Source organism: Marmota flaviventris, chromosome 4 (assembly GCF_047511675.1).
Source record: "Marmota flaviventris isolate mMarFla1 chromosome 4, mMarFla1.hap1, whole genome shotgun sequence".
NCBI classification, from domain to species: domain Eukaryota; kingdom Metazoa; phylum Chordata; class Mammalia; order Rodentia; family Sciuridae; genus Marmota; species Marmota flaviventris.
In genome coordinates, this window is record NC_092501.1 from 88,726,890 (window position 1) to 88,740,996 (window position 14,107).

Sequence of the window (14,107 nt, forward strand, 5' to 3'; positions counted from 1 at the left end):
ATTTGTTTTTATATTACTGTCTTATTATACCCTGTGACCTCATGTAACCCTGATCACTTCCCAAATGTCCCATCTCCCAATACCACCACTTTGGGGGTAAGGGCTTCAAAATATGAATTTTGGAGGGACATAAACATTCAGTCCATAATATCTAGGATTGCTGAGTTAAAGGGTATGCTTATATTTAATTTTATAAATACAATGTAATTTACTTTTCTACCAATAGTCATCACTTGGTATTGTCAATCTTTTAAATTTTCAGCATTCTAATTGATTTGTAATAGAATCACACTGTGGTTTTTGTTTGTAGCCTTCTGATTACTAGTGTAGATGAACATGTTTTTATGTACTTATTGGTTACAGCTAATTTTTTTTTTTTTTTTTTTTTTTTTTTTTGGTACTGGGGATTGAACTTAGGGGCATTCAACCACTGAGCCATATCCTCAGCCCTATTTTGTATTTTATTTAGAGACAGGGTTCACTGAGTTGCTTGGCACCTTGCTTTTGCTGAGACTGGCTTTCAACTCTTGACCCTCCTGCCTCAGCCTCCCAAGCCCCTGGAATTACAGGTGTGTGCCATTGCACCCGGCTTGTGGTTAGAGGTAATTCTTTTTGTGAATTGTCTATTCATGTTTTTTGCTCATATTTTGTCTTTTTTGAGACTGTGTAATGACCTGATTATCAGAGCTTGGCCAGATATATGCTCTCTGAATATCTTCTCCCAGTCAGAGGTTTATCCATTAATTTTCTAAATAATGCCTTTTGATGAACAGATTTTAATTTTGATGAAATTTGATTGATCTATTTTTCCCTTAAAGTTTCAGGCCTTTCATGTGCTGTCTAAAAAGATCTTGCCCACCTCAAACTAATATAAATATTTTCTTAGGAGCTGGGCACAGTGCTGCACACATATAATCCCAGCTATTTAGAAGGCTGAGACAGAATGATTGCAAACTTAAGTTATACTCCTAGCTCCTTCCTACATTTAAAAAAAAAAAAAAAAAAATATATATATATATATATATATATATATATATTTATTTATTTTAGTTGTAGATGGACATAATACCTTTATTTATTTATCTTTATGCAGGGCTAAGATGGAACCAGTACCTCACATGTGCTAGGCAAGTGCTATACCACTGAGCCCAGTCCTGCCTTCCTTTATTTTTAAAAGAACATTTTTTTGCTGGATATGGAATTCTGAGTTTGCAGGTTATTTTCCTTTTAGTACCTTAGAGATATTGCATTAAGGAGTGGTGGCATACACCCAGATACTGGGAAGGCTGAGGCAGCAGAATCACTTGAGCCCAAGTGTTAGAGGCCAGCCTGATTAAAATGAAACCCCATCTCAAAAAAAAAAAAAAAATTCAAAAGAACAATTTTATTATTTTTCAGCTTCCATTAATGCTGATGTGAATTATATAATATTATTAAAGATGATCTCTTTTCTCTTTAATTTAAAGATTTTAATTGACTTAATTTTTGCTTCTAAAAATCAGGTAACACCAAAATACATGTATGAAGATGTGAAAAAAAATGGATAACATGGTAAAAAAAAAAATGTTAAAAAAAAATCAGGTAACACTTCATAATATTCAGTGAGTGTTCCACAGATGTTCTCTTGAATATAATGATTCCTTTTTCTTTTGCAGATTTTAAGATTTTATCTTAAAAAAAAAGATTTATCTTTGGTTTTCAGTAGTTTGACTATGGTCTATCTAAATGTGATCATTTTGTATTTATCCTGCTTGGAATTCTGGTGAGTTTTTAGAATGTGTAAGTTGATGTTTTTCATCAATTTTAGGAAAATTTTTGTCATTATTCAAATACTTTTTTCTACCCTTTCACCATATGATATGGACAACCAATTACACAAATATTAAACCTTGGGATATCTTCTCCCCAGTCTTAGATGCTCTGTTCTTTTTTAATTATAATTTTTATTATTTTTTATGGTGCTAGGTATCAAACCTAGGGCCTCACACATAGTATTCAAGTGTTCTATCACTGAGTTAGATCATTAACTCTTAATTTTTATCCTTCCTATCCTTCAGTTTGAATAATTTTTATTGAGCACATCATTATACTTTGAGTTTGATGTAGTCTATTGATAAACCAACCCAATGACCTTTTTATTACAGATACTGTATTTTCTAGTTTCAGAATTTTCATTTTGTGTCTATTTATAGTTTCAGCTATTTGCTGAGATTGTTACATTTATTCACACATTTTATTATCCTTCTTGTTTTTTGGTAAATCCTTCATTATATTTATATATCAGTTTTAAATTCTATGTCTGTTAATTCAACATTTGTGTTATGTGTGAATCAGCATTTAAAGACCATTTTTAAAAACCCTTGATGATAAGTCATATTCTCCTGCTTCTTCCTATGTTATTAAACTTTAATCCTATCCTGAACATTAAAGATGATACTTGATAGAGACTCTGAATTATATCTTACTCTAGCGTTCAGTTTTGTCCCAGTGAATCTTGTGAAGACTTAGTTTCCAGCTTTGTTTCGGTGGGCCTATTTTGCTTTTGCTTTCCACTTTGTTCTGTGATATAGTTTTCATCATGAGAGGTAGTCTTCCTTTCCCCTCTCTCCCTTCCTTCTTTCCCTTCTTCCTTCCTTTTTCTTTCCCTTCCCCTTCCTTGTTTTTTTTTCTCTCTCTCTCTCTTTGTACCAGGGAACATCCCCAACCTTTTTTTGTATTTTATTAGAGATGAGGTCTCGCTGAGTTGCTTAGGGCCTTGCTGAGTTGCTTAGGGCCTCGCTAAATTGCTAAGGCTGGCTTTGAACTTGTGATCCTCCTGTTTTAGCCTCCCAAACTGGGATTACAGCCTGCGCCACCGCACCTGGTGAGATACGGTCTTTATGACCTTTTGGTGTTTCAAATGGAAAGTTTGAGACATTTATCACATCTAACTTGAACTCCAAACTTGGTCTCCCCAGCACTGGGCAACAGCTGAAATCTCTGCTCAGCTCTGTAGCCAACCAGTTGTTTCTTTTTTCCTGGATTCTTTGAATTCATACCTTGTATATGGGTAGATTAGGGGAGAGCCCAGGATCTGAGGGGAACTTGTATGCAGATTTCAGAGCTCCCCACTCTGTGGCCGCTCCTTTCTCCCTTAATTCCAGCCATTCTGTCAGTCTCAAACTCTGACCCACAAAAACTTTCTGTTTTAATTCTAACCCGTCCTGAGCCTCATGAGCTGAAAAGTTCCTCTCTCTAGATGAAAAGCTAGATAGATGTGGAGTTCACCCAGTGTGTTTTCCTTCTTTGAAGGATTGTGTCCCCTTTAGTTTCTGCCTTTTTTTTTGTTGCTCTCCAGGCCTTTGAGGAGGGGGTTTTCAATATTTTAGATTTAATAACTGTTATTGGCAAGAGAGTTGGTCTGATAAAAATGTTATTAGTGCAAGTCAAACAGGCTATACATCTGCCAGACCATCTGGCCTGGAATACGAAACCTTAACATTTTAGAGGTGATGGTTAGACACTGCTATTCTATGTATATGAATACTGGCTAGTAATTTAATAATGCTTATTTTATTTTAAAGAAAATTTATAGCTAGGTGCACACCGGTAGTTCTAGCTGCTCACCTGTAGTTCCAGCTGCTAAGGAGACTGAAGTGAGAGGATTTCTTGAGTCCAGGAGTTCAATGCCAGCCTGGACAACATCTCAGAACATAAAACAGCCCAGTACAGTGGCACACACCTGCAGTCCCTGCAATTTGGGAGGCTGAGGCAAGAGGATCACAAGTTTTAGGCCAATCTCAACAACTTAGAGAGGCCCTAAGCAACTTAATGAGATCATGTCTCAAAATAAAAAATAAAAAGGGCTGAGGAGGTAGCTCAGTGGTTAAGTGCCCTTGGGTTTAATCCCCAATACAAATGACACATAAAATAAAGTAAAAGAAAAATAAAATTAATAAAATGAAATAAAATACACCTCTTGCCCCAAGGCTAGTATTTGATCTTCAAACCACCTGCTGGTTTAGTAATGTCCAGAACCTCTTCATCCATCACCTTCATTATTATAATAAGAAACAGATTCAGAGGTTGAACAACCAGATATGGCAGATGGCAGAGACTGGCTAGATCCTCTTTAAAGCTATTTTGCAGCTTGGTATGGTTGAACATGCCTGAAATCCCAGTGATTTGGGAGGCTGAGACAGGAGGACCACAAGTTTGAGGACAGACTGGCAATTCAGTGAGACCCTCTCTAAAAAACAAAACAAAACAAAAAAAACCGCTGGGGATGTAGCTCAGTGGTAGAACCCCGGTATTGGGGGGGAAAAAAATAAAGCTTTTCGCTGTACACAAAGCTAAAAAGTTTATTTCCCAGAAACTTTGTACATGGGTGGGGCTATATGAGTACATCTTGCCACATTTTCTTTCTCTTCCTCCTGTTGACTAGTGGATGATACCAGGGTAATCTTTTTTCTTTTTCCCTTTTACTAGGTTACTTTTGTTTTTTAAGCTGGGGGTATCTATAGCTAAGTGATAGAGCGTGTGCCTAGCATGTAAAAGGCACTGAGTTCAATCCCTAGCACTCTCTATAAAAAGTAATATCTTATTTAAATTTTTATTCATTTATTCATTCATTCAGTGCTAGGGATTGAACCCAAGGCCTTGAGCATGGTAAGCACACACTCGACCACTGAGCTATACTCCCAGCCCTACTAGCTTAAGTTTATTTTATTTTTTTGTTTTGGAAGATCACTTTATTCTAAGTAATTCACAAAGAATATCATCAAGATTGCTGATTTAAGGAGGCCACACAAACATTTGTCCAGAACCAAATTATGTACCAACTCAGTGAACTTCTTTTTTTTTTTTTTTTTTGAGAATTTTAATATTTATTTTTTAGTTTTCGGCGGACACAACATCTTTGTTTGTATGTGGTGCTGAGGATCGAACCCGGGCCGCACACATGCCAGGCGAGCGCGCTACCACTTGAGCCACATCCCCAGCCCCTCAGTGAACTTCTAAACAGTTAGAATACTATCTTCCAGGCTGTTGTTGTGTTCAGTGGTTGAGCCCTTGCATGTGTGAGGTACTGGGTTCAATTCTCAGCACCACATATAAGTAAGTAAATAAATAAATAAATAAATGTCCTTTGACAACTAAAATAATAAAAAATAATAGTATCTTCCATTGCCATTCAGAAATAATGAAGCTATGTGTGGTTTTACATTTCATATTTTCACTATCAATTACATTTTTATGCTAAAGTAACTTGTTCATTAGAGCCAATTTTCTATTTATTAAATTTGAACTTCTTGATTAGACTAATCCATTTGCCATTCTACACTATTTCAGAACCAGTTTCATTACTCTGGTTGTGGGCACACTCCAAAAATTGTTTTATCTCATAAAAGCAAGGGCCACCAAGCTGCTGCTGCTATGCTGGCTGGGTTCCCTGAGGCTCCTGGTAAGTGATATCAGGCTTTGAGGGCTCAGAATTACTTCCTCCACTCAATCCCCCAGTGATGAGTGTGTGCCAGACTGCAGAGCCCAGCCACACTAGCTGCGTGGTTGCCATCTGGGCTATAAGATCTGGCTATAAGGGTGTAGCAGCAAGTGAGCCAATTGCAGATGGTAGGACTATCGCTGGTGGCTGAGGGCATTGGGCACAGCTTTGATTTGAGGGTCCTTTCTGGGCACAGGGTGGAGAGCACATGGGAGATGTGCTTCCAGCTTTCATTAGGCATCCTAAGGACATTGCAATTCTTTATCTAGAAATGCAAAACCCTCAAGAGCCTGGTGATTTCTCACTAGCTTAATTTAAAGCCACATGCTGAATATGGAATACTTACAATAAAGAAGGTGCCAGGATCTCTAAATGACTATGTGGAGTGGAACTTCCTTCCCTGCTGACCAATATTTGTCTGAGGTTGGGTAAGAAAGTGATCTTGGATTGTGTTCAACTGAGATTTTAGGGTTATTTTTCCTCAGTAGTTAGTGCTACATATACTAATAAATTGGCATAAGTAATTCCCTAATTAGAACTAAAGATATGACTAAAAGCCATCTTCTATTTCCTTTGATGGCTGACAATTCATATATAACTTTCATAATTATTATATGAATGTACTAGTTTACAAAATAAGTTATTATAATTAGGAGCATTCTCTGAACGAATGGAAAAATGAATGAAAATGGTGACTTAATAAATTGAAAAACAACTTACCTAGAGACCGAATGCCTTTTTGTTCAAGAAACTCATGTAAAACATTTGTATTAAGGTTTAATATAAGTCCTAGTTCTGATGTAAGTTTCCAGAATCCATCCTATGAAATTTAAGAAAACAAATTTAAGTCATATTATTGGAATTTCAACACATAAGAAGTTATTTGAGGGCTGGGGTTTCCATTTATTTTTATTCAGTTAATTAAGACATTTTTGAAATTTTTATTACTGTAAAATCAAAAGTTTACTGTAAAAGTTTACTATAAAAGTTTTTCATAGACTAGTGACAATATTGTCTGGAATCTTATAAGTACTATGGAGATTAAGTATCTGGTGACATTTATAAAAAGGCTAGAATGAGGCTCATGTATATAGACTTTTAAAAATGGTGTTATACATTTTTTTCTTCTAGAAACACTTTTTTTTTTTTTTTTTGTGATACTGGGAATGGAACTCAGGATACTTTACCATGGAGCTATGGCTCTTTTTATTTTTTTATGTTGATACAGGGTCTGGTTAAGTTGCCCAGGCTGGCCTTGAACTTGTGATCCTCCTGTCTTGGCTTCCCAAATAGCTGGGATTACAGGGGTGCTCCACTATGCCAGGCTCTAGTAATGCTTTGAATCAATGTTTTTCAACTTTTAAACAGCATGATTCCTAGCTGGGCACAGTGGTGCATGCCTGTAATCCCAGGGGTTCAGGAGGCTAAGGCAGGAGGAACAAGAGTTCAAACTCAGCCTCAGGAATTTAGCAAAGCCCTAAGCAACTCAGTGAGACCCTGTCTCTAACAAAATATGAAAAAGGGCTGGGGATGTGGCTCAGTGGTTAAAGGCCCCTGGGCTCAATTCCTGGTACAAATAAAGTAAAATAAAATAAAAACCACCACCACAACAAAAAAACCCACTTCGCTGTGCATGGTGATGCACACTTGTAATCCTAGAGACTTGGGAGGCTGAGTCAAGAGGATTGCTAAGTTTGAGGCCAGCCTCAGTAACTTAGTGATACCCTAAGCAACTTAGCAAGACCCTGTCTCAAAAAACAAAAACAAAAACAAAACAAACTGGGGCTTGGGTTGTGGTTCAGTGGTAGAGTACTTGCCTGGCACATGTGAGGCACTGAGTTTGAGCCTCAGCACCATATGAAAATATAAAATAAAAAATAAAAAGGGTTGGGAATATAGCTCACTGATAAAACATCTTTGGGTTTATTTCTCAATAACCCAAACAAAACAAACAACAACAACAACAAACACTTTGTTGAGGTGTGATCAAAATACAGAAAAACTACAAATATTTATGTATACAACTTGATGTGTTTGGAGATAAGCATATACCAGTGAAACCATCAAATCATAATGACTATCAATGCTATATACTTATTTATCAACTTTCAAAAGTTTCCTTCCATACCCTTTTCTTTTGTTATATCTCTATTTGTGGAAAGAACACTTAATATAAAAACATACCTAGCAATTTTTTTTTCAATGCTTAGGGATGGGACTCGGGGCCTCATAAGTGCTAGGCAAGGCTCTTCACTGAGCTCCACTCCCAGTCCTTTCTTAGCAAAATTTTAATTATAAAAATATAGACCTGGAGTTTTCTTGTATTTTCTTTCTTTCTTTTTTTTTTTTTTAAAAATATATTTTTAGTTGTAGTTGGACACAATGCCTTTTTTTTTTTTTTTTTACTTTTATTTTTAATTTTATTTATTTTTATGTGATGCTGAGGATTGAACCCAGGGCCTCACACGTGCTAGGCAAGTGCTCTACCACTGAGCCACAACCCCAACCCCTCTTTTTCTTTTTTAATGGTACTAGGGATTTAACTGAGGGGTGTTCTATCATTGAGCAACATCTTAAATCCCCCCCTTTTTTTAAAGATAGGGTCTCCCTAAATTGCTAAGGCTGGCCTTGAACTTGTGATCCTTCTGCCTCAGTGTCCTGTGTTTCTAGGATTTACAAACATGTGCCACCACATCCAACAAGTATAGAAATAACAGTATCAGGTAGGGATGTGGCAAAGCGTCTACCTCACATTCACTAAGACCTGGGCTTGATCCCCAGTTCCAAAAAAGATTAAAAAAAAAGAACCCCATGCTCTGGACAATTATTGGCTATACTGCTCCCTACAGGCCTCTGTGTGTTTTATCTCAACAAGGGAAGTTGGGAGGCTATTATTGTCCTGTTTAAACTTCAAAAACACACTATGAGGTAGATGCCATTATTATCCCCATAATGTGAATGAGGAAAGCAAGACTCAGGTTATCTGCCTTGCCCCAAATCACAAAGTGGTAGGGCTGAGACTAGCACTATAGTTGTATACTAAACTGAGTCGTTTCCACTTTACTAAATTAATTTACACTGAAACAAATAAATGTGAATGTAAGACTGGGTCTTAGTGTAGTAGCTAAAACAGCATGTTCCTTAGGTTAGCAAATATAATGATGAGCTTTACTACAATATTACATTTTGAATAATATCTATATTCCCAATACCTTATGTGAAAATGTTTAGTCTATTCATGGCACCTTTGCTTTACTTCATGACAAGAAATTTCTATGAATTGCAATTCATCAATGCTAGAATCAAGGAAATTAAGGTCTTACCCCATGATCTTTTCAGGGATGCTAATTTTTAGTTGAGAAATATCAACATTGACTAGCATGAGATATGGTCTAATAGTTAATAATAAATACTATTCATCACCAAGGACACTTTCATTAAGCTGACTGGGTTTTTTAAGCAAGATTTTCTTTCATGCTGGCACAAGCCCTTCACTTCACAATAGACTGGTAATAAATAGTTCTAACACCAATAGACTTGAGTAGCATTGTGCTAAACTACAGAGCTAGCAGGATGTCGTAGGACATGTCCGTAACCCAGTGACTCTGGAGGCTGAAGCAGAAGGATCTCAAGTTCATGGCCAACCTCAGCAATTTGGCAAGGCCCTAAGTAACTTAGTGAGACCCTATCTCAAAAAATGCTGGGGATGTAGCTCAGTGGTAAAGTGCCCTTGGGTTCTATCCCCAGTACTAGTATACACAAACGAATAAATAAGACAATACCTCAGTCTGTAGACTGAATAGTTCAGCCCACGGCACAAAATTCTGCCAGCTTTGTTTGCCGTCTACATCATCCTCATCTTCCTGTGAATGAAAGCTTGAGCAAAAATCACTTGTTACATCAGATTTCTCCTCCTTTTTCAAAAATCTACACTGTAGAGGTACTGGTATTTCATCATCTAATGTTTCAAAAAAATTTTCACAACTCGAGGGAGTCAAAAAATGTGCTTCCAAATAATCTGATGATGCAAGACCCAAAGACTGTGCCACTTCTTGCAAACCTGAACTTGCCAAAATTTGAAAATCTTCAAAAACTTCTAATTCAGATGCATTTGATGGTGAAGAAGCCAGCACAGGTGTATCCGTTGTCAGCCTGTAGTTGATGTCCTGAGGTACTAGGGAATTTTGAAACTGATGAAAAGAGGGAGGACAGGGAGGATGAATACCAAAACCTTCAGTGAGATGAAAAGAAGAAAGAAGTGTAGGAGGAGAGGAAATCTGCTGCAGAGAAGAATCCAGTCTAGGGGAGATGTCAGATAAAAAGCTCATATTATCTTCATGAGGTTTATCTAGACAAAACTTCTGTGAGCTAAGGAATCTCCTAGACCCACTCAAAGGTGGGTCCTGAAGAGGAAATCTGGGAAGAGACCCCGACTCAAAGGAAATTTTGGTTCCTTGGCCAAGCTGTAGGCCAAACTGTTTGGGAGATGCAAGAGAACCAAAAAGACAACTGCTCTGAGGAGGTATGCTGGGAGTAGAGAGGGAAGCAGAACAGGTTCTGTCAGCAGCCTGGAAAGGGAGTGAACCAGAAGCAAATGTGGAAACAGACAGGCTTTGTGGTATAGCTTTCATTGATGATATTTCAAATCCTGCTCGTAAAAGTGAATTCATCAATGGCTTTCCCAGACTTTCCACTTCAAAATCTTCAGAAACTTCCAATTTAGGCATCTTAATTTTTTTTTTTTTAGCCAAACGTTTATGTGATGGTTCTTCATTCCATTCAGAGGATGCTGAAAAAGGCTGACCAGATGGGAGAATTATTCATGTAAAAGAAAAACAGAATAAAATGAACAAACAAGAAAACATTCTTTCCAGTAGTCAATCAATTGTTGTCTCAAAGCATGATTCCAGAATCAGGATCACCAACATATTCGATATATTCAAAATCATTTATGCAAAACACTGTAATTTTTTTTGGGGGGGGTGGGTACCAGGGATTGAACTCGTGGGCACTCAACCACTGAGCCACACACCCTGGCCCTATTTTGTGTTTTATTTAGAGACAAGGTCTCACTGAGTTGCTTAGCACCTCACTGTTGCTGAGGCTAGCTTTGAACTCACAATCCTCCTGCCTCAGCCTTTAGAGCCACTGGGATTACAGGCGTGCACCACGACACCTGGCTTTAAACACTGCAATTTATAAATTTGGAATCTGAGACCTGGAGAGAATATCAGCAGTCAATATACAGAAAGATCTTTCTCTCTTTGTTCTTAGAATCACAAATTTTAAATACTCCTCATTTTACAGATGAGAAACTAAGAACCACAGAAGTGACTTGCCCAAGATTTTACAATAAGTAGTAATTGCGGTCTGTAAATTAGCCTTAAAATAAGCTAGAATTTGAAATAAGTTACTCTAGTCTTCTTTTTTGGTGCTAGGGATTGGACTTGGGTGTTTTACCTCAAAAGCTACATCACAAGTCCTTTTTATTTATTTTTTATTTTTATTTTTTCTGGTTTAACCAGTTCTAGTTTGTTGTATCCTTTTTATTTTTTAATTTTGAGAGAGGGTTTCATTAAGTTCTTGAGGGTCTCTCCACATTGCTGAGGCTAGTCTCAAACTCATGACCTTCCTGCCTCAGCCTCCCAAGTATCTGGGATTACAGACATGTGCTACCATGCCTGGCTTCTCAAAGACCCCTTTTAATAATTATAGCTAACATGTATTAAATACCTGTTATGAGCCAGAAATGTTATGGAGCTGCCTATAATCCCACTAACTCAGGAGGCCGAGACATGAGGATCACAAATGCAAGACTAGCCTCAGCAATTTAGTGATGTCCTAAGCAAGAAAAGGGGTGGTGGTGGTGGGGGAGTCGGGGAATATAGCTCAGTGGTAAAGTGTTCCTGGGTTTTCAATTGCCATAACTTAAAAAAAAAAAAAAAAAAAGAAGAAGAAGAAAAAAAGAAAGAAAAAGGAAATGCATTATGATGTCATTTTTCTGCATTCCACATCAGTCCTGAGATAAGTTTTATTAGTTTGAAAAGCTCTTATGCGAAATGTGTCATATTTCAGATATTTTTCTCTCATTTTAGAATATTTGCATATATATAATATATATATATTTGCATATATAATATATATATATTTGGGAACCAAATCTGAACACAAAATTCATTTCTGTTTATGTTCACCTTATACATGGCCTGAAGGTAATTTTATACAATATTTTTAGTGCACCTGTGTTTTCACTGTGACTTGGCACATGAGGTTAGGTGTGACATTATCAACTTATGGAGCCATGTTGGTACTAAAATTTTTTTGGATTTTTGAAGCATTTCATTTTTCCAGATTGGGAATGTTTAACCTGTATAATGCCCATTTCCTAAAATTAGGGCATTTAAGAGAAGTTTAGGTCACACAGGTGCTGGGATTCAAGCATTCTGGCCAATAGTGTCTATGGTATTAACCACTAGATTTTACTTTCAATTACCTAGGGTTTTTGTGGGGGAGGAGGGGTGGTACTGGGGATTACACCCAATGGCACTCTTCCACTTGAGCTACATTCCTAAACCTTTTTATTTTTTAATTTTGAGACAGGGTGTCAAATTGCCATGGCTGGCCTGGAACTTTTGACTCTCCTGCCTCAGCATCCCCAGTTATTTAGATATATTACAGCTCCCCAGTTATTTATATATATTAAAGGTATATACCACTATGCCCTGCTTTAATTATCTACTTTTTTGATCTTTTCCAACTTGAAATGAAATCACATGGCAGTTTTAATTTACATTTCTCTTTGCAACAAATGAAGTTAAGTACCTTTTCATGTTTAACAATCCTATTATAACATGTTTGATGATGATAATAATAATAAATGACTATGTTATTGATTATGTTTGTACTTCACAATTACTTTAGACTGTACTGCTACTTATTTAAAACAAACAAACAAACTGCTGAGTTGGGCATGGTGGCTCATGCCTGTAATTCCAGGAGGCTGAGGCAGGAGGATTGCAAGTTTGAGGCAAGCCTGTGTAATTTAGCAAGGCCCTAAGCAACTTAGTGGGACCCTGTCCCAAAAAAGGGCTGGGGACTTAGCTCAGTGGTAAAGCTCCCTGGATTCAATCCCTAGTATACATACAAAAAAAAAAAAAAGAATTAATTAAAAAAAAATTTTTTAAAAGACTACCACAGGCCATGGGGGCATATGTCTATAATCTCAGTGACTGGGCAGTCAGGCAAGAGGATCACAAATTCTAGGCCAGACTAGCAATTTAGTGAGACCCTGACTCAAAATAAAAAATTAAAACTGGGGATGCAGTTCAGTGGTAAAGCACCTCTGGGTTCAATATCTAATACCCCAAATTAAAAATAATACAAAAGTAAAAAACAGACTACTGTAGCTGTGTGCACTGGTGCACACCTATAATCCCAGTAACTCTGGAGGCTGAGGCAAGAGGATCACAAGTTTGAGGTCAGCCTGGAAACTTAGCAAGGCCCTGTCTCAAAAAATAAACAAAAAGCACTAGGGACGAAGCTCAGTGGTAGATCATCCTTGGGTTCAATCCCCAGGACCAAAAAGTAAAAAAAAAAGACTGTTGTGAAATAGTATACCGTGTTTGACCAGCAGCAGCCTTATACATCTGTTTACATCTCTGGGCTGCATCTAAAGGCTGCATTCAGTGACTGGGACCTAGACTTAAAGAGTTCATAAAACCATGAAATCACCTAATAACATGCTGCCTTAGATATCTCCATTCTTATGCAATAAATGATTGTATTTGGTAATTATCATTTACCTGTGGCATGTTAGCCTCTGGTTGTTCCTCCTGCCAACTCACATACGGCAAAAAGTCTACATCTTCTTTGGCAATAAGTTCAGGAATATTTGGAATATTAGGAAAAGGTGAGTCGTTACCATCCTATATTGAATCACAATTGGGTTAAATTTAAAAGGATATTATCAAATTAAATGATTATCACACATTGTAAAGACCTGCAGACATTGGGTTTGGAACATACGGGTGTATGAAGCAAGAAAAAGAGACAGCTGACAGGCTCATGCGAGAAGATTTCCTCTTTATAGAGCATTCACTGGGTGCTGTGCTTTACATATTTTTCCTCTTATGAAGGAGAAAGGGCCTACCATGGGTAAGGGAAATCTAGGTTTTTTCTATTTTTTTAGAGTCTTACTTAGATTAATAAAAGATGACAAGTGCCAAAATGTAATAAAACTGTAGTATATTTTTAAAGTATACAAGTAGCTAATTAATAACTATAACATTAAAAATGCTGAGATATTCTGTTTATTTAGAGATATGTTGTTTATGAGAGATCATCATAAGTCCTAGACTGAAGCATCTCCTACTGGAGGCATTGGCTCTGAGGCCCACGGGCATCGTCACCAAGAATCAGAACAAGAAAGTCTTTATTAATGTGTACAAATAAAACAGTTTAGCCTTCAGTTAACAATAATACATACCCTTTTCTCAACTGCCACAAAGCTTGTATATTGTGTTATAAGAGAGTTTTCTTTACTGAGTTTAATAATCAGAGATTTCAAGATTTGTTTCTTCATCTAGAATAGAATAAAACAAATAAAACCACACCCTGTTTTATTTCTGT

The 14,107-nt window shown here is 37.0% G+C and overlaps 1 protein-coding gene across 4 annotated transcripts in view; it reads right to left on the reverse strand.

Annotated features, from left to right (window-relative positions):
- The window catches only part of Parp4 (poly(ADP-ribose) polymerase family member 4), a 92,993-nt gene that overhangs the window by 12,001 nt on the left and 66,885 nt on the right, over positions 1–14,107 (reverse strand). For 3 of the 4 annotated variants that reach the window (XM_027941540.2, XM_071611367.1, XM_071611368.1), the window contains exons 29-32: positions 13,965–14,060; positions 13,282–13,404; positions 9,262–10,278; positions 6,200–6,299 (exon numbers count right to left, since the gene is read on the reverse strand). In XM_027941540.2, the coding sequence (XP_027797341.2) occupies positions 6,200–6,299; positions 9,262–10,278; positions 13,282–13,404; positions 13,965–14,060 (1,336 nt within the window). Of the gene's footprint in view, positions 1–3,606; positions 3,746–6,199; positions 6,300–9,261; positions 10,279–13,281; positions 13,405–13,964; positions 14,061–14,107 lie in introns of all 4 variants that reach the window. The other variant, XR_011707356.1, reaches the window with a different exon arrangement.